Source organism: Leptopilina boulardi, unplaced genomic scaffold (genome assembly GCF_019393585.1).
Source record: "Leptopilina boulardi isolate dan_hultmark-lab unplaced genomic scaffold, ZJU_Lbou_2.1 LbouV2_126, whole genome shotgun sequence".
NCBI lineage: Eukaryota > Metazoa > Arthropoda > Insecta > Hymenoptera > Figitidae > Leptopilina > Leptopilina boulardi.
Window position 1 is genome coordinate 156,779 of NW_026137670.1, and position 26,083 is coordinate 182,861.

The 26,083-nt window shown below is 30.3% G+C and overlaps 2 protein-coding genes across 2 annotated transcripts in view; one reads left to right on the forward strand and one right to left on the reverse strand.

Moving 5' to 3' along the window:
• Positions 1-173: 173 nt before the first annotated feature.
• On the forward strand, positions 174-5,869 carry LOC127291154 (uncharacterized). Its single transcript, XM_051320085.1, has 7 exons — positions 174-358; positions 832-1,074; positions 1,162-1,543; positions 1,626-1,995; positions 2,133-2,255; positions 2,346-2,478; positions 2,570-5,869. The coding sequence occupies exons 2-7, from the start codon at positions 833-835 to the stop codon at positions 2,613-2,615; spliced, it is 1,296 nt and encodes a 431-aa protein (XP_051176042.1). The 5' UTR covers positions 174-358; position 832; the 3' UTR covers positions 2,616-5,869.
• The window catches only part of LOC127291155 (protein-L-histidine N-pros-methyltransferase), a 29,873-nt gene continuing 8,565 nt past the window's right edge, over positions 4,776-26,083 (reverse strand). The window contains exons 3-6 of the mRNA XM_051320086.1: positions 25,257-25,468; positions 8,083-8,295; positions 6,299-6,689; positions 4,776-5,914 (exon numbers count right to left, since the gene is read on the reverse strand). Of these exons, the coding sequence (XP_051176043.1) occupies positions 5,903-5,914; positions 6,299-6,689; positions 8,083-8,295; positions 25,257-25,468 (828 nt within the window). The 3' untranslated portion in view covers positions 4,776-5,902. The remainder of the gene's footprint in view (positions 5,915-6,298; positions 6,690-8,082; positions 8,296-25,256; positions 25,469-26,083) is intronic.

The following is a 26,083-nucleotide window of genomic DNA, read 5'->3' on the forward strand; positions in this document are numbered from 1 at the left end:
AATGCCAACCCAAGATAACAAAAAACTAAAATTTTCACTTCTACCAACATGACATGCTCACTTGGAAGTTCACGTGATTGGATGGTACTGTTCTTGCTTACCAATCAGAATGAAGTATTTTTTTTGCCAAAATGTATAATCGCCTTTAAGAAAAATTGCAAATCGCGCCTCTGTCGGTCTAAATAGAAAGTTCTTTTCGCGAAAATAATTGTCCCGATTTTCTTTTATTGTTTGCAAATGTACAAATAAAGAGTTTTAATTCAGCAACAATACAAACTAATTAAAGTGATTAGTGTTTAAAATTGATATGTGATTTTAAGAAAAGTTTATGTGAATGGCGAGAGCGTGTGAAATTAGGGTAAAATTTTAATTGTTGTATATGTCTCTTAAAAAGGGGGCGGTGCCTGCTTTAATTTTTTTCTTTTATTGTATTTTGATATCCGCGCCCAACAAATATCAATTGATGCAACTATGTAATATTTTTCCCTTTTTGTATAAACAATTGGGGAATTTGACTAATAATTTCTCTTTTTTGTTCATTTTACTTGTTATAAACAATAAAAGAATTTTTTTTAAATAATTACAATTTTTGGTTTATTAATAATTACTTATTTAGAAAAAAAAATAATTGAATAAAAACTATTATTATTGGTTATTGAATTTATAAATTATTCAATAGTTAAATTCTATTGTTATTAGTAGTTTTTTAATTATTTTTAAAAATATATTACATTTTTTTGCTAAATTCGCGATTGTTTTAATAATTAGATTTGCAACTTCGAATTATTCTTATTTCAATAAGATAATTATAATAATTTTATACTTTTACAGAATGGATTTAGTGGAAACTATGAAAACCATAGTCGCTAAAGGAATGCAAACAGAAATGGGTCCACCAGGAGGAGGTTCTGGATATCCAGCTGCCGCAAGTGGTGCTGGATATATAACTGAAAAAATGTACTCACTACTCCAATGTTATCTAACAAACAAGGGATGGAATCAAAGCATCGAATTACTACAATACTTAACAGAAATGAAAGAAGCTTCTATGGTACCAAGTCCAGCCTATCTTCAGTAAGATTATTTTTATGTTATTTTATAATTATTAAAATTTTTATTATTACTATCGTTTTAATCATATTGTATTTTAATCATTTGTAGAATGGTAGCACAGAGAGTGGCTATGGATTCACAAGGACGACTTGTTCTTCGAGAGAATGGCAAAATAATTCTTCCCTTTGAACACTTTGCAAATGCAGTGATGATTAAACACATGAATGGACCACATGGAATGCATGTCACTTTAGAAGGAACTGTTCGCGCAGTAATGGAATCATATACAATTGGCCGCGAATGTTTTGGAATGGAAAAAGAATTTATTGTCGAAGTTGTTCAAAATTGTCCAAATGAAGCATGTCGATTTTATAAAAATCAATTGGAACTCACACAAAAAATAGGATCAATGCGTCCAACTTATATTCAGGACAACGAAACAACAGCTTCTCTATTACGATCATCCTTCCCACATTCTTCCGATTTGCAGGTTTACTTCTCTTTTAATCTTTTCTCTTTAATTTCTTTATTCTTTTTCAAAAATATTTAAATGCTAAAAATTATTTTTACAGGCACTAAGTGGACCAAATCAAAATCAACTAATGGGTGGATCGGGAGCCGATTTCACTGAGATGAGAAGCAGTGTAAATCCAATGATTCAACGACCACCGAGTCGTCCGTCCCTAAATATTCCACATCGGCCTGGTCCTCAAGAAAAGAAACAAGCCACCAAACATTATGAGCCATTAATTCCAAATATTCCAATTTCAGAAACGCACAAATTAAGTGACTTTTTACGAACGAATTTGGAAAATATTGAAGGAATCAGTGGTGGACTTGGTTTGGGAAATTCTAATAAAGATTTGCTCGCTTTACACAATGGTGCTTGGCCATTGTCAGAAGCTGACAATAATTTTCGTTCACAATCAACAATCTCAGAAGGTAGAAATTCTTCTTTTTTTATCTACCTTATTTGTCTTATTAATTTTTAAAAAATGCAAATTTTCATTTAAGCGAATTGTTGTTAAACCGAATTTTAATTTTTTAAAAATAGATTTTAAAATAAACTTACTTTTCAGGTGGTCAGGAGAAAATTGTAAGAGGTTTTCAGGAGATGATGAAGAATATTTACAAAATGAAAACCTGTGTTCGTCCATCGATGTGTAAACCCTATGGCAAACAATCGGAGGCTCTGCAAAAGAGTAATTTATTTAATTAAAAAATTTCGTTCACATTTTTATTTTATTTAACAATAAAATAAAACAATTATCAAAATTGTTTTCAATTTGCAGCTCTGGTTGACACCATTCAACTCGTGCAATCATTAAGAAGTTTCTTGCCACCCCCACATATTCCCGTTTCAAGTTGGAAAAACGAAGACAAACATCGTTTAGATCACAGCACCATTCAGTACCTTCCATCATTGTAAGTCTTTGCTTTTAAAATTTTTATATTTAAAAAAATATGCAATAAAAATTATTTTTTAATTAATAACCAAAATTTTTATTTTTAACAGAAAAGCCGGATTGGACGACATTTGTGAACAACGAAAACGGGACTGAGTAATATTATTCCAATTCACAGTGTTCTAGTCAAATTAAGTCACTGAATGGAAATAAAAAGAAAAAAAAATAAGAAATGGCTTGCTCAAAGATATTGGCGTTTAGGACTTTTGTTTTGTAGGAGAAAAAAATCGAAGACATGCGTGGACTGTGATAAATATGGATACTAAACCAAACAGAAATTTTTTTTTGGCGTAAAGGAGGTAAAATTTTCTATTATATAATATTAATTTTTGTAAGATACAATTTTTAAGATGAAAAAAATTGTAACTTGTTTTGTGGTGCTCGTCAGAATGACGAACAAAGATTTTCCTTTTTTAAAAAATTATAATTTTGTGTAAATAATTTTGTGACATATCGTTTCTTTTATATATATTGTTTGAGTAGTGAATATTTTATATATATACAAAAAACAAAATGAAATTCGACTAGTCAATGAAATTGAAAACAAAAAAATCGAAGGCTTTAAAATATCATTTTACAAATATTGAAAAAAGAAAAAGAGTTTCTAATAAAATTATATTCTAGTCGTATACAATATTTATATATATGTAATTCAGAAGAAACCATTGACATTATAAAGGAACAAAAAATTAGGGATTAAAATATTTCGGTAATATGCATATAGATAATTGTGCACTCTAGTTGTTTACTTCTCATGATTATTATATGTGAGAAATTAATATTTAAAAAAATATATATATATGTTTTTGGCAACTAAAAGAAAAAAAACTATAAATTATTGTTAATGTTTTTCTTTTTATTTAATGTGTAAGTACATTCGGGACGATGCAAGACAAGTTTCTAAAAAAATTCTATAAGCTCCACAGGCAGGATTTCATATTTTCAAGATCAATGTAGTATCAATATTTAAATTCTCATATACTATTTGACTAGAAGTATTAAAATGTTTGTCATTACGCTTTTTTTAAATATTATATTTTATAAAATCTAACTTTTGTAAAAAAATTTTTAAAAAATGTTTTAAATATGTTTTTATAAAAATATCATAAATAAAAACCATTATTTTATGATAAATAATAAGAATATAAAATACATAAATATATGTGTAAAGAAAAATTAATTTGATTATTTATAATAAGAACAACTTCATTATTTATAAGAAATTTATTCTTTATAATAGGATATAACGTTATTATTTGTAATTAGAATAATTTTACTATTAATTTTTTATGACTTTCAAAAAAGCGTATTGATTTCTCATTAAAATAAAACATTGAAAAACCTGTTGAGTTTTAACATTATTAGTTTTTGTTTTTAAACTTTAGCTATACGTTTATATCTTTAATATTCGTCACGCAAATACTGTAAGGTAAATAGATTACAATTTAATCGAAAAATGCAACATAAAGATATAATCGTTAACATAATTGTTTAGCACACTATTTTTTATTATTATTAAAAATAATAATCTTTTTGCATTACATAGAGTTAATATACTCTAAAAGCATTTAAAATATAAAAATCTTCATGTATGAAAATAAGTAAATATTAAAAATTCATCGAATTGTCATTAATTGAAATTTTCTATATAAAACAATTTTTTCAAATATAATATAAATTACAATTTTTTATATTCTACGATTAAATTATCTACATTAAGGTCATTTTCATGTTTATTATCTGGTTGTATCATTTAAAAAAACAGTCTTTTTAAAATATTTCTTCATGTGTTCGAAGATAAAATATGATAGATAAATTGAAAATATACCTTATTGTATATTAATTTATTATGCATTCTTATTTTGTAAACAATAGTTATGTTAAATATATTTTCTATCTACTGTAACATTAACTTTGGATGCATTGTAAAAAATTTTAGTAACAAATAATTAATACAATTTGTTGAGAAATTTAGGTAAATAGTAAAATTCGATGCATCCAAGAGTTTGAATTATATTTCTTTTTTTATTATATGAGTTTTATCTAATGATTATTATAAATATATATATTTCCAGTCTTGATTTCAAAATATATTTAAAATAGAAATAAAAAGCATATCCCATGACAGAAACCGTGTTTACCAAAGAATTTGTGTAAAATCGAGAACAAGATGTTTTAAACGTATTTTATATAATATGTAATTCAAGTCTTTATATCTGTAAGAACACGGAAGACATGACGCGATTTTTGGATTAAATCGGCAATATGTTTTTTTTTAATATAAGAATGCATTTACACAGAAGATCATAAATTATATGATTGTCTCAAGATCATTCCCAATATATCTATGTAGAATTTCATTTCAACTAAACGTTTCTTCTATTTCGAAGATCTCAGATCTAATTCCAATTTTACAGCCGTAAAAATTCAATTTCATATCAAAGTTGAATTTCAATTTTAAATTAAATTTTTAGCCAAAGTTTAATTTAAAGGAAAATTCAAATTAAATTTAAATTTTATTTCAATGATAACAATACAAAATTTAAATAAATAAATAAATAAATAAAGGTTTTTAGTTGAAATGGAATTCTATACATTGATATATTTAATATTTCTAAAGATCTAAGAATCTTAAAAAATAATGCAAAAAAATGAGATTTTCCAATAGAATTTCCAAGTTTCGCGTCTTTTTCTTCAACTACAGCAACATGCTAACGTAACTGTGGTAAATAGTTACCAATTTAAAGCACTCCAATTACTCCGATGGTTGTCAAATATTCCATTCAATTCAATTCAATACACGAAACGAAAGAATTACTTTTAAATTAAAATATATATTAAAATTTACATAAGAATAATTTAAAAGTACCAATTTTTAATAAACGAAATAGTAGAGTTAATTTTTAGATAAAGTAACTAACAATAAGTACATGAAAGAATTTCATAATTAAACAAATACAAAATTTATTAATTATAAAAGCAAAAGAAAAAATAATAGTACATTAATAATTAAAATTAATTCAATTATTAATTAATTTTAGTTGTTAATATATTAATTTTTTAAGTTTATTGTTTCGAATATTAAAAATTTGCTTTTAAACATTTATATATTCTTAAATAAAAAGTAAATTTCTTTCTGTTTGTGTCACCAATTGAATTCTAAATTGCATATATTAAATGTATAACAGATAAATGCAATGTTAGTAATTGATTCACATATACTCACAAAACATAATGTTCACCAATGCTGTCGCTATAACTAAACACTAACTCGTCGTCGCTTGTCAGTATTGCTCTCCTGTATTCACGCGTCATTAATTCAAAAATAATAATTAAAACCTTTTAACAAGCGTGACACTGCGTTTTATTTAATTTTCTACAATCTAGGCTTCATTCTGAAAAAAGGAAAAAATTATTCTATTAAAAAAAAATCTTAAATATTCAAAATTAATAATATTTATTTGACAATTTAATTATTTTCTTTAGTAAGTAATCAAGATTTTTTAATGGATGGCAGCAAATTTTAATTTTTTAAATTCTCTAACTAATTATTAATTACTGATTGTAGAATTTTCAAATTATTTAAAATTTAATTTTTCCTTATCTGCGGCCATTCTTATTAAAAAAAAAAATAAAATAAAATTCAGTCTTATTTCTTGAAATTCTTATCAAAAAATGAAAAATTATTATTCGTTGAAATTAAAAATAAATCAAAATAACGACGAATATAAAAAAAAATAGTGTTATGAGATTCTATCATTTTAAGGCTAGATAATTACTTCTTGAGCTTCAAGAACAAAAATATAATCGTTGAGAAAATAATAAGATTGCGCCAAATCTCCCTCGCAGAGATAAGGTAATTTACTCCAGGCAAGACATTTCAGCCCTAAAGGTGAAAAAACCCGATCAATTAAACTGGCAATTTGTCCATCAATTCCTGATCCTTTAATTGGCAAATATTCTGATGGCTTGTGATCACTTCGGCCTCCAACTTCCACGTAAGGGCTGAATGGTAACACTAAGGCTATAATCAATCGACCACCAGGTGCCAATGATGATTTCAATTGTCTCAACAATAAATTAGGCTTGTCACATCGGTCCAGTAAATTTAGAGCAAGAATTACATTAAATGGTCCTGCATTTTCATGCCATTTCTCCACATCCAAAACTCTGCTCAAAAAGAAACAATTTTTTTATTTTTAAAAAAAACATCAAAATTCATTAATTAATTTCATTTTCTAGGTGCAATTAAAATTATAATCAGGAATAAATTTTCAAAAAGGAACAAAAAAAGAATAATCCACGATACAAGATTTAGAAATCTTTCTTGTTCATTCAGAATATATAATTATAATAAAAATAATAAAAAATATTTGTAATTACCGATCATATATTATGTTCAAATAATACGTCTTATTTGAAAAATTCTGTACTTGATAGTGGGTCACTTTTGCAGTCAATGCAAAAAAATTGTCAAAAAAAAAAGGAAACAAAATCTTTTTTGTAATTTTTTTATAACAAGCGATCAATTTCACGTGTCTCAACAAACGGGACCTTATAAAATTGACAATTATTTTAATTATAATTTTCCAAACGTAGAAAAATATATCATTTCGCGCGCCCAAATGAAGATTGACAAAAATATTCGCTTTCAAGTATAGGGGGAATTTTATTTTTTTTTAAGAAATTGTGACTTCGCGAATACGACGTCTAAAATATTGAATCAAGTTTCAAGTCTTGTGAGGTCCTTGAACTATGTTATAGTATATATAGTCGAGGTTGGATAAATAAGTTTCTATAAAGCGTTACGAGTTCGTCGCAATGCTTATTTGAAATTCCAGTGGCAATTCGAGCTACTCGGTAGCGTCCCTTTTATTCCAAGTTTAGTTGGTTTTGCGCGTAAAACCATCGTAAAGTTCTACTCCAATCAATCTCGTATGGTAAACTTGTTAGTGCGCAGTGATAGTGTGTGTATATACTCTCTTTAGACACGTCTAATGTCTCAAGTGAGTGAGTGGTGTCAATTAAGACCTTTTCTCGAATCAGCAACTTGAGATTTTTTTTTTTGTTTAAACCGAAGACGAAATCCTATTCGCGCTTATCTGACTGATTTGTTTAGAGATAGATGCTGATTTTTCCGATTCACATATAAATTAGAAATTCACTACTAACGCTTTCGACTTTATTCAACGTTTCTGAACTTTCGGATTTCACTTATCTTTTTTTTTTTTAATAAAATTAAAGACGAATATTTTTTAAAAATTATGATTCCGAATTTACAATAATTTGAAATTCATGTGTGTTAAATATGAAAATTGTGTTAAACAAAAATTCGTTTAAATAAATATTTTGCTAAGTGAAAATTCATTTAAATGGAAATTTTATAAAATAAAAATTTGTGTTCCGTAAATACGAATTTTTGGAATCTTTTAATTGGTACTTTCGAATAAAAATTATAAAATAAGAGCCAAAATTATATGAATTTAAAATTTTTCCAAAAAATCTGAATACAGTTATTAAAAATAAAAGTATAGAAACAAGAAAAAAAAATGCAAATACATACATGTACTTTCGTTTTTGCAAGGCCCATCTCATTGGAGCGGAAATATCAGTCGTGAATACTTTTCCAAATAGTTCAGCAATATTTGCAGTTATTGCACCGTCACCAGCACCTAAATCTAAGAGTGAAGTCCATGGTCCTTTATAGTTGGATTCATCTATTAATTTCTGAAATTGTTCCCTCGAAAATACATGCATGGATCCACGGCCCAAGAGTCTGTGAAAAAAAAGTTTTCTTAATAAAAATTATAAAAACCAAATCTTAAATTCTAAACACTCGTAATTAATTAAAAATAATATTAAAAGAAAAAATAAAATTTTCCGGACAACATTTAATTAATTTTTCATAATTGAAAATAGTTTAAATAAAATAATGTCAGTACAAATACTTTGTAAAAAAAAAAAAATGTCCACATTGAAATAAAAAATCAAAAAAAAAAAAAAAAAGGAAAAAATCCTTCGATGGAATTGATGTGGATTTAGGAGTAGAGAATCGATGATCAAGGCCACAGTTTGAATCGAAGGAAAAAGGCGGTTCATTTGAAAATACTTGGCCTGATGCGCTGAAAAGGATCAAGGGAGCGTCACCATTGCGATTGGCGATCCATCAATGCCCAGGAACGCAGGATTTTGATCGTGGATTCGTTTTACCAACTGCAATATAAATAAGGCGATGGGGTTCCCCTCTTCAAAATTCGTTTGGTCGCGGTCGGTGCCATCAATTAACGAGCACCTCTTCGCGAGCCGCATTGAATAATAAATAAAAATGTAAAGAAAACGAGAAACGAAACGCGTATATATATATATATACATACATACAAGAAATGGAAAGAAACATGAGGAGAAGAAGAAAAAAAAAGAAGATGAAATCAAATATATATAAAGGGAAGATACGATCAAATGGAAAATAGATGACAGAGAAAGAGACAGAGAGAGAGAGAGAGAGAGAGTGGATAATGACACTGGCGAAAGAATTACAAAAGAATATATAAAATAATATTTTCAAAAGTTTGCATTTGAAAAAAATTCGATTTTTGAAATTCTCAAAGTCCATAAGGATTAAAATTATTATATTTATAAAATAAACTGTTCTGTCATAATTTTCTTAATGCGAATTTCAAAAATCATTTTTTCTTATTAATTCTACTAAAAAAAAATATTTTTATTAAATGTTAATAAAAAAAAGAAATGACAAAAATAGGAGTGAAAAATAAAAAACAGAATTTTTCAAAGGACTAATAATAAAAATGAAAATTAAAAGAAAAGAATGAGAGTGTGGGCAGATAGGGAATCTTTCTTTCTCTCTCTCTCTCTCTCTAAAGTTGTGTGCGCGCATTGTTCAATGCCGCGCTTCTCCATATTCCCTATGTTGCAGATCCTTATTTTCCATCCTCGCAAGAGCAGCCGCTTCTTCGCGGCCTTTCGCAACCTCTTTTCACTTTTTTTTTTTTTTTTTTTCATTTTACTTTTATTTGATCTTATTGGCAGCCTCCGTCGTTGTCTCTACGGGGCCCCACTGTCTTTCGTTGCTGCTGCCACGTACCATCGACAAGGTCCCCTCTCGTTTTTCGGGTTCGGGGAATGAAGGAAGGAAGAGAGAGGCACACAACACACGTGCGGCTCACAAATCAGACCCGCTGATCTTATATAGAGGGTCGCTCTTCTCCTGGCATCGACGGCGGCGCGAGCGACAATTAATTCACCGCTTTTGCGCTCTCGCGAACTTCTCTTCCCTCCCGCACCCATTGTATCTTCAGAGGGGCCTTACTTCATTCCCTTTACTCTTCAGGGTCCCAAAAACAGTCCGATTTCAATGTTTCTTGCTCTTTCATTACTGGCAAGGACTATACACACACCATTCTCTCTCTCTCTCTCTCTTTATCGAAGAAACTCAGCCAACGCTCCCTCAATCAATTTATCTTTTATTTCGTTTCGCGTTTCTTTTTTATTGTGTTAGCTTGTGCCCATAATTTGGACTCCGGCGACGCGCGGTCTAGCGGCTTCGTTTGCGTTTTTCCTCGCGCAAAGAGAATTCCCCCTCCTTTTTTCTGCGAATATATATGAAGAAATGTGAATGAGGAATATTAGAAGCGAATTCGTCCAAAGGGGGGGGGGGGTGGTTTGATAAGGGATCCGCTGCGGATTGTGAGGAATTGAGAAAAATCTTGAAAGGTTGTAATTTGGAAGGATTTTATAAATATTTCCATTTGAGGGACATTTTTCAATATTTTGTTTTTTCTTTTTGGAAAATATTTTTTTTTTACTTTCTCTTTTTATGAAACTTACACAGAAAATTAAAAGGCATTAAGATAATAAGCGTTGCAGCTTATTTTAATGCCTTTTAATTTTCTGTGTATTTGTTTATCTTTATAGAGACAAATCAATTCTTTTTACATTTTCGAATATATAATTTTTCCTATATAAAAATTTAGTAAATAATTATTTTATACAAGAATAAATTAACATCTCATAAATAAATTCGGAAATAATAAAAATAAAAAGTACATTGAAGAAGCAAAAAAATGATTTCTAATTCGAGAATTATTTAATCCTCCTCCTCCTCCCCCACCCCCCTTCTCAATTCATTTATGATCCATCTGTCTTCACCGTAATTCTTTTGTTGAAACCAGCAAAATAATATCACACACACGCAGCAAAACAAGTTTCGCTTCTATATATCCCAAAAGTGCAAATAAATTAAAAATTGTATCGCTCTTTTTTTGAGCATAGAATTTTTTTTTTCTCTCTCTCATTTTTGTGTGGATCAAGAGAAAAAAAAAAGAAGAGGAAGGATACTTCGAGCCCTTTTCTTTTATTCGCGCGCCACACACAAATATATATATATATATATGTATGTACTTACACCTATACAAAAAATCGAGAAACGAAGTCGCCGCGCAGCAAAATCTACGAGGGCACACACATTGGGATTTGCAAACAATAGGCTTCGAAGCAGGGTGGATTCTTTCGATGGCGGTTGATACGCATCGCATTTACATATTATTGCTATTATTAGGTAAACGGTCCTCGAAGCGCCTCTTTAACACTATGAACTCGCCCTTTCGAGGTATTTTACGAGCAAGCGCATATTTTGAATGCAAGCGCAAAACTCTCTCGCGATATAACCAAGAGAAACCGCGAAAGAAAAATTAAAGTATATAGTTTGCGCCGTCTATTTTTCTTTTATTTTTTTAACAAACTACCTACACACAAACAAACAAAAAAATATATAAGAGTGGGTGGAAGTTGGAATGGTAAATAGTCGTAAACCGTATCCATCTTATATATATATACAAGGTGCGAAAGTCGCATGGTCACGATCGTTGCGAGAAACTGTACTCTATCATTCGTTAGCTCGTAAAATGCAAAATACACTTGCGCATCCGACGCGGTAAACGAACTTTTAGACATGGTCGATTTCCTACAAAATATTCTCCTGCTTCAAGTAATTGAGAAACTCAAAAAAAGTTTTCTTTTGAATGAAAGAAATTTTTTTTCAAACAAATAAAATTTTCGAAAAAAATACGGAAAAAAATCTTCATCTGGAAGAGCGATATGTTTCTTTAGAATAGCGAAAACTTTATTTCTTTTAGTGAAACATATTATACTTAAGTTATAATAATTGATATATTTTTTTTGATAGGATGAATTTTCTAAAAAACGACGTTTTCATTAAATCATCACATTCTTGTGTGTGTTATATAAATGCGAATCGATATAAACTTCAAACGCGCTCTCATATATTTATGTGCTCTGAGATTTTATATACCCGAGCACATATATATACAAAGAGAGTATGAACATGTGTTTTTTTTTCTTTTGATTATTTTTCATTTATTATGCGTGCTTCATAATATTATGCAAATATCAATAACGAAATTCTACTCCTCGAGAGTTTCAATTTCTTTTTGCCTACATCCCTCACAGAACGAAATAACGCATATACAGACCAGACTGCATGCCGCCTCGTTGGCATTCAGTTTGTTAAAAAAAAAAAAAAAAAAAAAAAATTCTCCTACCCAACCTAATAATGATTCACTTGGAATTTGTTTTTACTCAAAAACCCAAGGCTTGTTAGAAAATGATAATAAGAATTTAAGAAGCCCTTTTAAATTCCCAATTAAATTCCAAACACTAATAAATAAAAATTTAAATATAATTATGAAGAAAAATGAGTTTGCTATATCACGAATAGCTAATTTTTAGTTATTTGAAGCTCATAATTAGGATAGCTAATATTTAGTTGCTGTAACATTCGTTACAAAACAGAAATATTGAGATAAAATAAAATTTATTTCAAGCAAATAAAAATATATTTGTCTCAGAGTCTAATTTTATTTGAAATAAAAAAATTCATTTAACACAAAATTTATATTCTACTCAAATAAAATTTTATTTGAAACAAATATATATTTATTTGACTCTAAGACGAATATTATCTTTTTTCTGTGGTGTATTATATGTATGGCTTCATTCTTTTTTGTAATTGATGAATTGAACTAAAATTGAAAAACATAATATATGCAATTTTTTTTTTTAATCGAGAAAAAAATATAATAGAGAGGAAAAGAAAAGAATAACAAAAATTTCCATGAATCTCACGGAAGCCAAGATAAAATTCATGACTTTCCGGTGAACTGCAAACGTTTGTCAGCCATCTGCTCTGAAAAACCACTTCACTCCCTGACAATATCGAAATCTCCGATATAAATGGAGGAATGGGGTATTAATATCTCGAAAATCACACTGCATGTACTTCAATCTCAAGAAGCATGATATACATGCATATATATATATATATATATATATATATATATATATATATATATATATATATATATATATATATATTATATTATATGCTATATATATACAGGTGAAAAAAAAGAGAATAGAATTGGGCGAAGGAACGCGAAATAAAACTAAAAGAAGGAAAAAGAAATATGTAAGAGGAGTGGAAGAGAATGAGAGTCAAGGGTCTTTCACTTCGCGATATCATCGCGACACATTCTTTTCTCCTCTTTCTTTTCACTCGCGATTATACAATCGACGTTGTGCGCGGACACGCGCGCATTTCAATTTCTCCTTTAAATGTGTCGGACATATAGGACTTTTTTTTAAAAAAAATTACATTCTTAATATATTCACAAGTATATATATATGTGTGTATGTTACATATATATGTAATATACATTATTTGAAAATGTAGATAATGTATGAGTGAGGGCTTATATATTCGTTTAAAGTGCGAAGCATGTGTGTGTGTTCGCCTGAAGCGACAATGTAAGAGCGCTCGTGCACCCTCTTTCCTCGTCTCGCACCTCACCCTCTGATTCCATCTAAAGAAGGTTTGAAGCGGGGGTAACTTTTTCACAAGAAGCGTTGCAGACGAATGGTGGCGGTGGTCGTTGTTGGCAGCAGGGGACAAGAACGATCGCGAGAGAGAGAGAGAGAGAGAGAGAGAGAGAGAGAGAGAGAGAAGGTGGTCCAGGGATGGCTTTAAGGGCAGATGAATCGAGCGCAAAGAATGCATCTCTGTTTGCATATTCTCTGCATTCCAAAGCTAACATTCGATTTCATAACATTATTCACTCCCAATCAAAAATTTACTAATGGCGCAGTACTGGCGCAGTACTGACAAGTGTTGGCGCAGTACTGGCACCCAGTATTGGCGCCAGAGTTGGCGTAACTTTGGGATGATAACATTTTACCAGTATTGGCTGCCAGAGTTGGCACCAGTACTGGTAACCACTACTGGTTCAGTACTGGCTGAGTACTGGCAGTTTTGTAATTTATTGTATACGAAAAGAAAGCTTTAACTGTAACAGAGATAAGTTTCACTGCAATAGTGAAATCTCTGCACCAGGTAATACTTTTTTTTTTAGGAAAAAGTGTGTGAAAGTTGTAGTAACCCAACACAAATTAAATATTAATAAAATTAGTCAACTAACTAATTAATATTTTATTATATATAAAATCGAAAACACCAACAGTTTTTATTTTTTATTAAATATAAAATATAATGCAAATCATTATTTAAAAAAAACAAAAAATAAATATAAAAATATATTTATTATAAAACCAAAGTTTTTATAATATATAAAAACAGTTCAGTAAAAATAAAAATGTTTATAAAATAATTATACAATTAGCTATTTAATTATTTTATTATTCACTTTAATTATTTGCATCAAAATAAATTTTTGAAAAATTTTTTTAAGAAAATAAAAGTTGTTTTTTAATATTTAACAAGTGTTGTCAAGAAAATTTTTTTGAATTTTTATTTTAAAAATTATTAATTTTTTTATAAAAAATTTTATTTATTTTTAGTTTGATCGTTAAAGAATTTTTTTGGTTTATTGCATATCTGAAAACAACAAAAAAAAACTTGCAAAATGTTTTGGAATTAATCTCAGGAAACTTTTTGTTTAAATAATTTTATACCCTCAAAAAAGCAAAATAAAATACCTTTTAATTTTCAAAAATAAAATCAAAGTGAAAAAATTTTTATGAACAAAATATTTAAACAAAAAGGTTTATCAGGTTCACTTTAGAACTTTTTGTAAACTATAGTATTAATCAAAAAGAAAATATATTTGAGCCAGTACTGGCTCAATATCGGCTCAGTGCTGATTTGCCAGTACTGGAAGGGTGGTACTGTACCAGTACTGATACAATGAAAATACCAGTACTGGATCAGTACAGACTGCCCAGCCTCGGTAGCCAATACTGAACCAGTACTGCGCCAGTAGTTAACTCTGGTATAATACTGAAATTTTTGGTTGGGCTACTTCCACCCCTTAAACCTTCGTTCCACAAAAAAATATAACTGAAATCAATATAACGTAAGATGTAAATCAAATTATCAATTATATTTTGAGTAGTAAAATTTTTGCAGAAAAAATTTTCACCTGTAACAGCGATAAGTTTCACTGGAACAGGGATTTTATTAAAATAGCGAAAGTTTTCGTTATTCTAGAGAAACATATCGCTGTTCCAGATAAAGATTTTTTTCCCTACTGTAATTTTTTGTTTTATGATTTAAGTTATAGTTTTAATTAATCTATAGAAGAGTATATTCATAAATTCTCGAAAGTTTAATAATATTTATTATATATACAACAGCTTTCAATAATGAAATATTTCCTGGAAATTTTATTTGCATTTTATGAGAAAATATCCCGTTGGCACCAAAATATCTGTAACCGCAAAAGTCAATTTTTCTCTGATATTGTATATACATACATATACGTAAATATGAAACGCGTTTGCCTATATAGAAGAGAGGTTATAACTGATGGCTTCGAAGAACATCTTTCTCTACTAAAAAATTGTCTAAGTAGAAAAGTCGCGATACGGTCAGACATGCGATTCTATTTACGAATAGAGGTGCGTTACTCTTAAAATGAATTTTCTTTTTTATAATTTAATATTTAAAAATTCATTAAGAATTTTTTTTTCATTCCGAATTCAATATTTAAAAATTTTTATATTTAAATAAAAAAAAAAAAAAATGATAAAATATTTAAATATACAAATTGAGATTTTTAAGAATTAAGAACGTTTTAAATATTTAGTTTCTTATGATTAAATTAGCTCATTTAATAAAACTTAAACACACGGAAAAAAAAATATTCACCTGAAAAAGCAATAAATTTTACTAAAACAGAAAAAGTTTTCGCTATTTTAGAAAAACATATCGCTGTTCCAAAGATTTTTTTCCGTACAGTTATTTTAAAAGTGTAAAATAATAAAAATTTGAAACTCGTACCGCGCAGAAATTTTGCCAGGGGCCAAATTGGGGTCGGATTAAACTATCCCCATTAGGGAATAGCCCTGATTAGGAAATTTATATTTTCTAGTCGCCCTGATTTGGCCCTGATCAGGTGTGGCGTTTCATTCCCTACTTGGGCCCTGTCAATTTCGTTTTTAGAACCAAAAAAAAAGACTTTTTTTTACTAAATACAAAAAAAAAAGAAATTATTCTACTCAAAAGAATAATAATATACACAAACAGGGCCCTTAGCGATCAACTCTCGTTCCTGGCTGTATGTATTTAGCATTTCCCTTCTCTCCACCCCCCACCATTGGGCAACGCGACGTCTCGTTAGCCACTCTTCCCAGTTTCATCTCCCGATTTCGCGGATGTGAGGCGTCGGAAGGAGTATATAGTATATATATATATATATATATATATATATATATATATATATATATATATATATGAAATCGTGTATAGAGTAGGTGTAGGACACTAGGTGACGGAGAAAATTATGGTGGGGATACTAACCGAGGACGATAGGGATGCTGAAGATAGGCGTGTTCGTTTAAGACTAGATTCCCCCATGGTGAATGGAGTGGGGATTAGTTACGCCCACATTCACATTGTGGTGGGGCGAGATAAGGGGAGGCTCAAAACCCGGACAATTATACACGCGAGTTTGCAAATGCTATCCTTTTGCGGGTGTGTTTGGTAGAAATGGTAGAGGGGACGTAAAGGGTGGGTGGATATGAAGAAACGAGAGGGGCAAGAGGGGGTGCCCTGTTATTTCGCTCGGCCGTGACTGGGAGTCTTAGAGTGGACTTAAAGGAGAGAGATGAGTAGTATTAAGAAAGAGAAAAACTGTGAGAAGGAGAGAAAAAGAAGAAAGAGGAAAAAGGGAAAGATAGAGAAAGAGGGAGATGGAGAAAAAGAGTGATGGAAAGAGAAAGAAATAAAGATAAAAAGAGAGGGAGATAAAGTAAAAGAGAGGAGTAACGAAGAGGTAAAGACACAGGGTGAGAGAGAAAGAAGGATTCTTAAACGGGATCGTTATGCGAGTCCTTCTCTTATTCTCTCCCCACCTCATCCATTCTTCTTACGCCCTTTCCTTCCGTCCTGTTTTCGATCCCTCCCGCCCCACCATTACAGAGGGGAAGGAGACACATTCTATCTCTTTTTAACTCACATACACACATATACATATTGAAATGGAAGCGCGGTCAACATCACCTATCGCGACTCGAAAACCATCATGAGAATGCAAGTGATGGAATTGCGTCGGGTTGTGAACAATGTATCTCATGTATTTTTCCATTTTTTCTTCTCGTTTCAGAGAGAATACACCTATATATATATATATATATATATATATATATATATTGAGCGCAGGGATTTTACATTTGCGCGGGAGAGAGAAAAGTCGTCCGGTAGTAGTAAGACCGTTTATGGTCAGACAAGCGTGCTCTGAGGGAGTTAGTGCGGCAATTTTTCAAGCTGAGGGCTTTTTCGGGATTTTAAAAACGATTAGGGGGAGATTGTGGATGTTGAGGTTTTGCAGGAAGAGGATGAAGCGAAGAGAATGAGGTTGGTGCTTTAAGGAAATTCGAAAGGTGTTTCGGATTCGCGAGGGCAATTTAAATTTAGGGCAAAAAGAAAGGGGAAAAAAAAAATGGTTTGATTAATAGTCATCAACGATTAAACTCATTTATTAGGTTTCAACTCGAGTTTTGGAGTCATTGTTATATAGAATATAGAATTAATGTTCTTCTATAATCTTCTTAACTTATTTTAAGAATATAAATGTTTAAATATTAAATTCTAGGTTCTAATTGGTAAAATCGTAAGATTTTCGTAGGATAGAAATTTAAATCATAGAATAAAACTGAACTGCGTCTTTTTAGTTTCACGATATGCAATGTATATCTGGATAGGTTGTACAGGTACAGCAGGTAAATCTCCAGGCGCACCTAGAGTATACACATATGTACAAAACAGTGGGACAGAGAAAGAAATAGAGAAAATAAAAAGAAATGACAAAGTAGGAGGAGGTCGAAGGGGGCGTTTGCATCATGGCAGGGATGGAAGCGAGGGATCGCGAAGCAGCAAGTTTTTATCGGGCACTAAAAGCCTCTCTGATTGGCTCTCTGGACTCATATTGTTCGATTTATATGTTCACAATGTGGACGCTGCATTCGCCATCGTCTTGCATGTATAATTCGTTGGGTGTTTCCTATATAGAATTACATTTCTCTCTTTCTCTCTCAATACATATACATATATATTTTGCTTTACTTGTTTATATCGCATTTATTTTGTGAGATATTTCTGCATTGACATTAAAACGCAATGAAAAGAAGAGGGAGAAAGAATTGCGTGTGGAATTTACTGTATAGATAGAGCTATGTTTCATGATCTTGAAAAGCCAGTTACACGAGACGAATTGTAATTAAAGGATTGTAAAAGGGGGAGATGAAAAAAAAAGGGGGGAGGCAGATGGATCGCGCAGAAATTACTTGTTTTCTAAAGGGTAACAACTTGAGCTTATTCTACACTTGTCTTCTCGGCGTTTCTTTTCTGCAAGATGTAGAATCTATTTGATCGTTCGAGACGAATCGTAATTGGAGCATTGAAGGAAAGGAGTCACAAGAATCACTTGTTAGCTTTCAATTATATTTTTCTGAAAATGCCTTCTAACCGATTGGTAAACCATGGTATTCTGAGTATATAAAATAAGAAAACAGAAAATTCTTTAAATGAAACAAATACCTAATCAACGTTATATATAATAAATTAAATTAATTTTCAACTCACGCAGAATGAAATATTTAATATCCTACTAAAAGGCGATTTCTTTACTTAAAACCTCTAACCATTCATCCTTGAATAATCCCTGAAAATTGAAAATCTCAAGAACTCTACACAGAAAAAAAAAGAGGAGCCAATCGAAACTAATAATGAAAGGCGCGCAAACTCGTATTGTTTCAGTGAAACGAATAGGGGGCTGTTCAATTGAACTTCCGGACAACGCCTTCCCTTATAATTACTGGTCAAAGGGACACTAGAATGAATTCCAGGGGTTGGCCAGTTAAGCTTTTTCCTTCGGTGAGAATTGGCGTCTGCGCAATCCCTTAATTACGAGAGGGTTGCCAATTGAGGATACTCCCTTTGAAACTAAAGGGGGTTTGCCGCGCAAACGCGATATTGATAATTACTATGATGACCGCGACATACGTCAATTGAAATAAAATAAAAAAATTACATGTATTCTTTACAATAATACGAAAAACAAAGGCCGATCGAAGAAAAACGGATTATACGATCAATATTGACCCTCTTATTGTTTCTCTCTATATATAATTAAGCGCAATAAAAGAATCAATACAATTTTTTAACCTCGTAAGAAAAAAGTACTTACAATGAAAAGAAATTAAATATTAAAGAAAACAAATTAAATAAACTAAATTAGGAAAAACAAACAAAATCATATTATCTTTTATCTAATTTTACAACAATTATTTAAACATAATTGCGCTAGAAATTTTCAACGTTTATTTTGATTTACAACTGTATTTTCTCTTTTTATGGTTTGTGAGTGTGTGTGTGTTAATTTAGGTGTCGTACTGGTAAAGTGTCGTCTGGTGTGTCAACGCTCCAACATTAACTGATAATGTAACTCGACCCGATGAGGCTAACGTCACCTTCTATTTTTTTTTTTTTTTTTTTTTTTATTACCGTGCAGTCGGATAATTTCTTCCTAGTAACATATGTGTTCCTTCAGTTTCTGGAAAATTACCTGCCCTTTCTGTAATTACGAAATATATATAGAACTCTACTTCCCATATATATATATATATATATATACATTAATCCTGTGGGGGTTCAATTCTCATTAAAATCGTATTTACTGGGTACCACCCAAATGTCACATTCGTGTGCATTGATACCATATTATTATTAACGTGTAAAAAAAAGGACGGAAATAAATGCTCAAAGCTAATAACCATATTATTAGAATATTTGATATACATAATAATAAAGAGGGTTTTGTAATAAAGAATTTATATTCTTAATGAAATGAGAAAATTTTTCCATTAATAGCAGTAATTTTAACAAAAAGTTTTTTTAGATAATATAATATTTAGAAATGACTTAATAATGAAAGGGAGACAAATTATTTAATATCACATTGAAAAAAAATTTATTTGATTCAAATACCTGTGTATTTGGTTATTATCAAATGAATATTTACTAGAATCAAATATTTCTTATTTGAATCAAATATTTCAGTATTTGAAGCAAATACCATTTATTTGATTCAAATAAGAAATATTTGATTCAAGTAAATATTTATTTGATAATAACCAAATACACCGGTATTTGAATCAAATAAATTTTTTTTTCAGTGTACTTGACTATTATCAAATAAATATTTATTTGTATCAAATAATTATTATTCGAGCCAATTAAATTGTATTTGTTTCAAATTTAAAAATTATTGGTTCAAATACAATTCAATTAATTAAAATAAAAATTATTCAAGTAAATATTTATTTGATAATAGTCAAGTAATCGAGTATTTAAATCAAATAAATTATTTTTTCAGTACAGTAAATCCACCTTGTTATCTATTTTCGAAAAAGAAAGTATTTTTTAAATTGTAATTTTATTATTCAAATTTTTATTATTTAAAAAGAATTTTTTTTTATCTGAAATTATGAACGAGGTGAGTAGTATAAACGAGTCATCATCATTTTTGCCTAAGTGCTCAATCAGGAATAGTTTAGATTATAAATAACATCGCACAGAAATGAACTCTATACCACTTCGATGAATTACTGCTGCTTTGAGTAACGTAATTATAATCTGGTCTTTCCGCGCACGGTTGACTTTCAGAAGTGTACATGGCCTACCATAGACTCATAAACATAAAAGAAGCTCATAAACTGCACGAGTCGAGTATACATATATACACACACAAGAACGAAAGGTGATTGTTCGATACATCACCGCATGTCTCTTGTAATATTTGTCGATATAAAACCCTGTATTATTTGACATTTTAGTAATAAATATTAATCTAGAAATTACTGATGATCATAAAAACAAATTTTTTCAAAAAATGCAAACTTAAATTGTGTAAAAAAAGTGACAATGAGATTTCTATAAATATACCACCGGGGATGATGATCACCTTTTGAAGAAACAAGATCTCGGGGTGAGGGGGGGTTCTTGCGATGTCGAAAAATGGAGGTAACAGGTGGCGTGTGGAACTAAACACTCCCTTCTACGAACTATATATATACAGTTCCCCACTTTATGGTTTGCACCAAAGACCCCCATGATCATTGCCCAGGTATAAGACAAAAACTTGCTACTGGATTTCTCGTCAACATTCAACATTGGCGTTTCTACCTCTGCTGTTACCACCCATTTCCCAACCCTTTATATACAATCCGGTTCAAAGTAAATATCTCGACACAGAGATCAGTTTCTTTTTTAGCATTACGTCCTCTAATGACTGGCTCTTCAATTCTTCAAAGTTACTTGCTCTTTCATTCTTTTACAAACACCCGAAGATAAAAATATATATCTTTACAAGGAAAATGTCCTCTATTTCTTCAAACAGTTTTGCCTTTTTTTTACTCCTTATCTTATAACCGCTTATTGGTAATTTTCCAATCAACTTCAATTTGCTCTGAAATTATTGTTCGCTGACATAAATGAAATCAAGTACATTTGTACTAAAAAAAAAAAGAAGTTTCAAGAAAACGAAGAAGTGGTTGCAATTTTCAAATTGTAATTTTATATTTTCTAAATAGTTTTTAATTTTTAAAATTATTGAAACTTTCTTTGGAAAAATAATGAATAGATATTAAAATATACAGTTGATTTGGTATCAGAAGTTAGCCAAACATCGAGTTCGAAAAGACTCATCGACGTGGAAACTAACGGACGAATTGTAATTAACGACAGTTCAGTGGCAGGGAATAACAATGTTAAACAATTAAAGTAGGACAATAAACGAGAGAGAGAGAGAGGTCTTTGAACAGGCAGAAATGGAGATCCAACCCGCAATTAGAAGCAATAACAATTCGGAGTTGGGTAGGTACCAATCAATTTTAATTGACGTTGGGAAGCGTGAATGAAGCGGAATGAAGTCGGCAAAAGCCGTGGCTACCACCTGCGCGCCAATCTGATGAAATTAGGTGTAATTTTGGAAGGAATAAAATCAACTGGACGTCGCTTTTGGATCAAGGAGGTTATAAGAAGAAGCGTCGAAAAGTAGAAGGAGAGATTTAAATTTAAAAATAGAGGGGGGAAAGAATCAATCTTGAAGAAAGAAGAATCAGATTGAAAAGAAAAAAAAAATTCAAAGGATGGAGGGAAGCATTCAGAAGAATCAAAAAGAAAACGAAATGAATCAAAAGAGCCTAAAAGAATCAAAAATAAGGGAAGAAAAATAATGATAATCAAAATGAGTTAAGAAAAAGAATCGAAAAGAGATGAGAAAAATAATCAAGAAGAAGAAGAAGAAGAAGAAAAGGAATGAAAAAGAGGAAAGATAGGACGGATATACGCTCAGAGTGACTGATTTCTTTTTCCTTGTCTCTCTCTCTTTCGTTTTTCTACCAAGAGCCTCTTTTTTTCGACTCATTTTAGTCTCGAAGCAACACTTTGATGGAGGACATCTTGCCGCTAATTATGATTAATTTGTGAGCTGAGAGCGAGTCTCGAACCGGGAGCAACATTGGATAATGTAGAATGGTCTGTACGCGGAGAAAAGTAATTAATATTCTCAGCAGGACAGGACGTCATATATATATATATATATATATATATATATATATATATATTTATACAATATCGTCACCCAGGTGATTCGCTTCTTTTTTTTCATTGAGGTCAAATGACATATTTTCAAATATTTCCACCTAATCTCGAACAACAGACACGTCTAGAAAAGTATACTTAGATTTAGTGGACTAGATATGCGAAAATAACAGCTGGTTTACCAAAATGGAGTATAAGAATAAAAAAAAGTATATATTCAGTATAGCTATCTTATACTACATGCCAAGTATATATAATTTCCTGTTTTCTTATTTACATTAAATACACGATACTCATATTTTTATTCTGATTTGAATGTTAAGTTAATGTTAATATTATTAATTTTTTTTTCGAAACTGAACAAGAAAATTAAGAATATTTTGAACTGAATTAAAAGATCGTTTTTTTATTCAAAATTCTTATTTTATTAATACTTTTTAAAAATTAAGAAAAAAAATCCTAGGGGGCCTAGATACTAAAAATTAATTACAATGATAAGATTAATCTAAATTTGAAAATGAATTGTTGCTATTTTTCAATAAATATTCTTTCATGAGAAAATTGAACGTGAAAATGTTCACCTGTTGAACTGCAACTATACGCGGTAATTGCAACACAACGAAAGCGGATAATCGTTAGTCGTTGCTCTTTAACTCCTTCGCTACTGACTTGAACCTAAAGTGGGCATTTACAGACATGAGTGTGCTACAATTTCAGGCCTTGGAACAAAAGCGCAATTCAAAGTTGTTGTAGGTTGAAATTAGCAGATTTAAACTAGAGTATTTTAATAATTATCCTCAGAAGAGAGAGGAACATCATTTCTTTAATAGTTAAAAAGGAATTTCTTCTTGAAACAAACTTCGAGAGAAATATAACTTCCTAGACTCAATTTTGTAAGGAGTGAGAGAGAAAAAGAACGCTTAATTTCTTTCAATTTCACTGGAAAAACAATAATAATTAAATTATTCTTTAATTAGAGTTTTGCAAGAAATTACCTCTCTAAATCACTGAATTATTGAAAATTTCAGTCTTTTTTTTTCTCTTATAACCGACAAATTAAATTTTTTTTTAATAAAAAATTGAAAAAAAATTAACTACGATATTCTTGAAATAAGAATATGAAGAAATAGTGCCAATTAACGAAAATTACAAAAAGAAGAGAAAATAAATGCAATATTTTTTAAATCCATTAGTAAAAAAAAGAAAAAATAATTAACAGAAAATTAATAACGAAACTATAAAAAATTTCACGAGAAAGAAAAATGAAGAATAATTGAAAAAAATTTTTTACGTAATTTAAAAAATAAGTTCAATTTAAGTTATACTAAAATATTTTCTTCTTACTTTTCGTTGTAGAACTAATTACATTTTTAATTATTAGTATTATTCAAAATCGAAACAAAAAAACTATCAAACACATTTCCAATATAATTTCTTGGAGTTTTAATGAAAAATTAATTTTTAAATTCATCAATTGGTGAAAATAAAATTTCAAAAAACGAACTTATTGCAAAGAAGTCCTTTTCAATGTCAGAAATCAATTAGTATGAAGATTAAGTTATTATCATCAAAAAAGAATGTGTTAGAAAATAAATTAATAAGGGCACGGTTGCACACATAATATAAAGAAGCCAAATAGAATTTTTGACACACATTTAAGAAGGGGAATATATATATATGATTGATTCCAGTGTGTGAGAAGGCGGGGATGTAAGTTACTACCGAGGTTGAAAACGGAATACATGTAAATTACAGCTTCCTTCTTCATCGAATGAGACGTTAGTTGGTTGATCGTGCAGGATGAAAGAGAGGTTGCACACCGTGGTGGTTTTTGATCGTTGATCGCGCCTAGTAGCCGCTATATATGAAGGGAGAAGGGGGATGAAGAGACTCAAGTCAAGGGAGAGAAAGAGAGAGAGAGAGAGGTTAATCACCTGAGTTGGATTTTAATAAACGGTTCGGGGGGCAAACAAAGCTAGCCATCAATAACCATGGCTTATACACAGAGCCCACCTTGCAAGCATGTAAGTTACCACCAGCTTGTCTCGAGCCTCCTCGGACAGTGAGATAGGCGGAGATCCTATCTCCGTGGTTATTAATTAACCGCCGAGAAGGGAAGGCCCTCTTTCATCACCTCACAAACGATCTCGCCTTCCTGGGACCTCGCACCCCTTTTTTTTCTCTCTCTCATAACTCGATTTACCTCTCTTCTATAAACTTATATAAAGCCGTATAACTTTGTTGCTAGAGCTCCCCGCACACGTCCTAGAATATTTTGTATATTTAAATAATTTGAATATAATATAGAATTCAATGGGGAAATTAATTAATGAGACAAATTCGAAATCAATCGACACAGTTTAATATATAAAGCCTTTGACCAAAAGATTTAATTAACCCGATATTATTAAAAAAAAAATCATCTCCTTTAATTTTGTTTGTTTTTCAAATATAATTTTTTTTTCCATAGAAATTTCCCGAGATTTGAATTAATAAAATTTTTCAACAATTCAAAATGTTTTTTCAATTAAAAATGAATTAAATAAATTTGCATTGATCACAAAATTGAGTAAATAAAAACTCACCCATTGACGGAAGTTCGACTGATGAAGGAAGACAAGATGGAACGGGCCAGATAGTGCCAGGCTTGTAGAAGCAGTGAATTAGATCTTTCAATGGACCTCGAAAGAAATTCTTTGGCAGTTTGATCTGGTTGATTTTTCTGCGGTCCCAAGCCTAGTGGTATCCATAATTTTAATATATCTTCTCGAAATTTACTGCTATCGATAGTGTACCACTGAAAAATAAAACAGAAAAAATTAATCTCCAATATTCTCATTAAAAATTTATGAAAATGATTACGTAATTACATAAAAAAAAACAACTAAATAATAACTCAACAAAATTGAAGAAATAAATCTCAATTAAATTGTAATTATTTTTCCGGAAGTTGGTATTTTTTTTTTGTTTGGTAATAAACATCTGCTAAATTACGCAAAAGCGTCATTTGGTAAACCTTTGGTTTCAGCGGATAATGAAGAGCAATTAGGTAGAGCGTAATAAAGCATCGATCCAATTTGTGGGTGGCCTAATGGTTGACGATGACATTACACGAAAATGTAATCAAGGCGGTTTTTTTTGTATCTTAGACTCTTAAGGGCAGAAGAATAATTAGGAATGCTTTTGCGCTTCGTAACGAGGACACTTGTTGCTCTCTCTCTCTCTCATCCCTTGATTTTCAATTCAGTTTCACGTTTCACTGTCCTTCTTGTGAAATACAATTTGAAAGAAGAGAGAAAGATGAACAAGAGAAATGAGAGTCGGTGAACAATTAACACAGGTGCATCGAGAGAGAGAGAGAGAAAGAGAGAAAAAGACTTGAAAAGTCATTTAGTCTCGGGTGCTCAAAAGC

What these genes read in the sequence shown, in the direction of transcription:
- LOC127291154 (XM_051320085.1), top strand. Translation starts at nt 833, where the DNA reads ATGGATTTAGTGGAAACTATGAAAACCATAGTCGCTAAAGGAATGCAA. An exon ending in CCAAGTCCAGCCTATCTTCA is followed by an intron (nt 1,075 to 1,161) that starts GTAAGATTATTT and finishes AATCATTTGTAG; the next exon opens with AATGGTAGCACAGAGAGTGG. An exon ending in ACAATCAACAATCTCAGAAG is followed by an intron (nt 1,996 to 2,132) that starts GTAGAAATTCTT and finishes CTTACTTTTCAG; the next exon opens with GTGGTCAGGAGAAAATTGTA.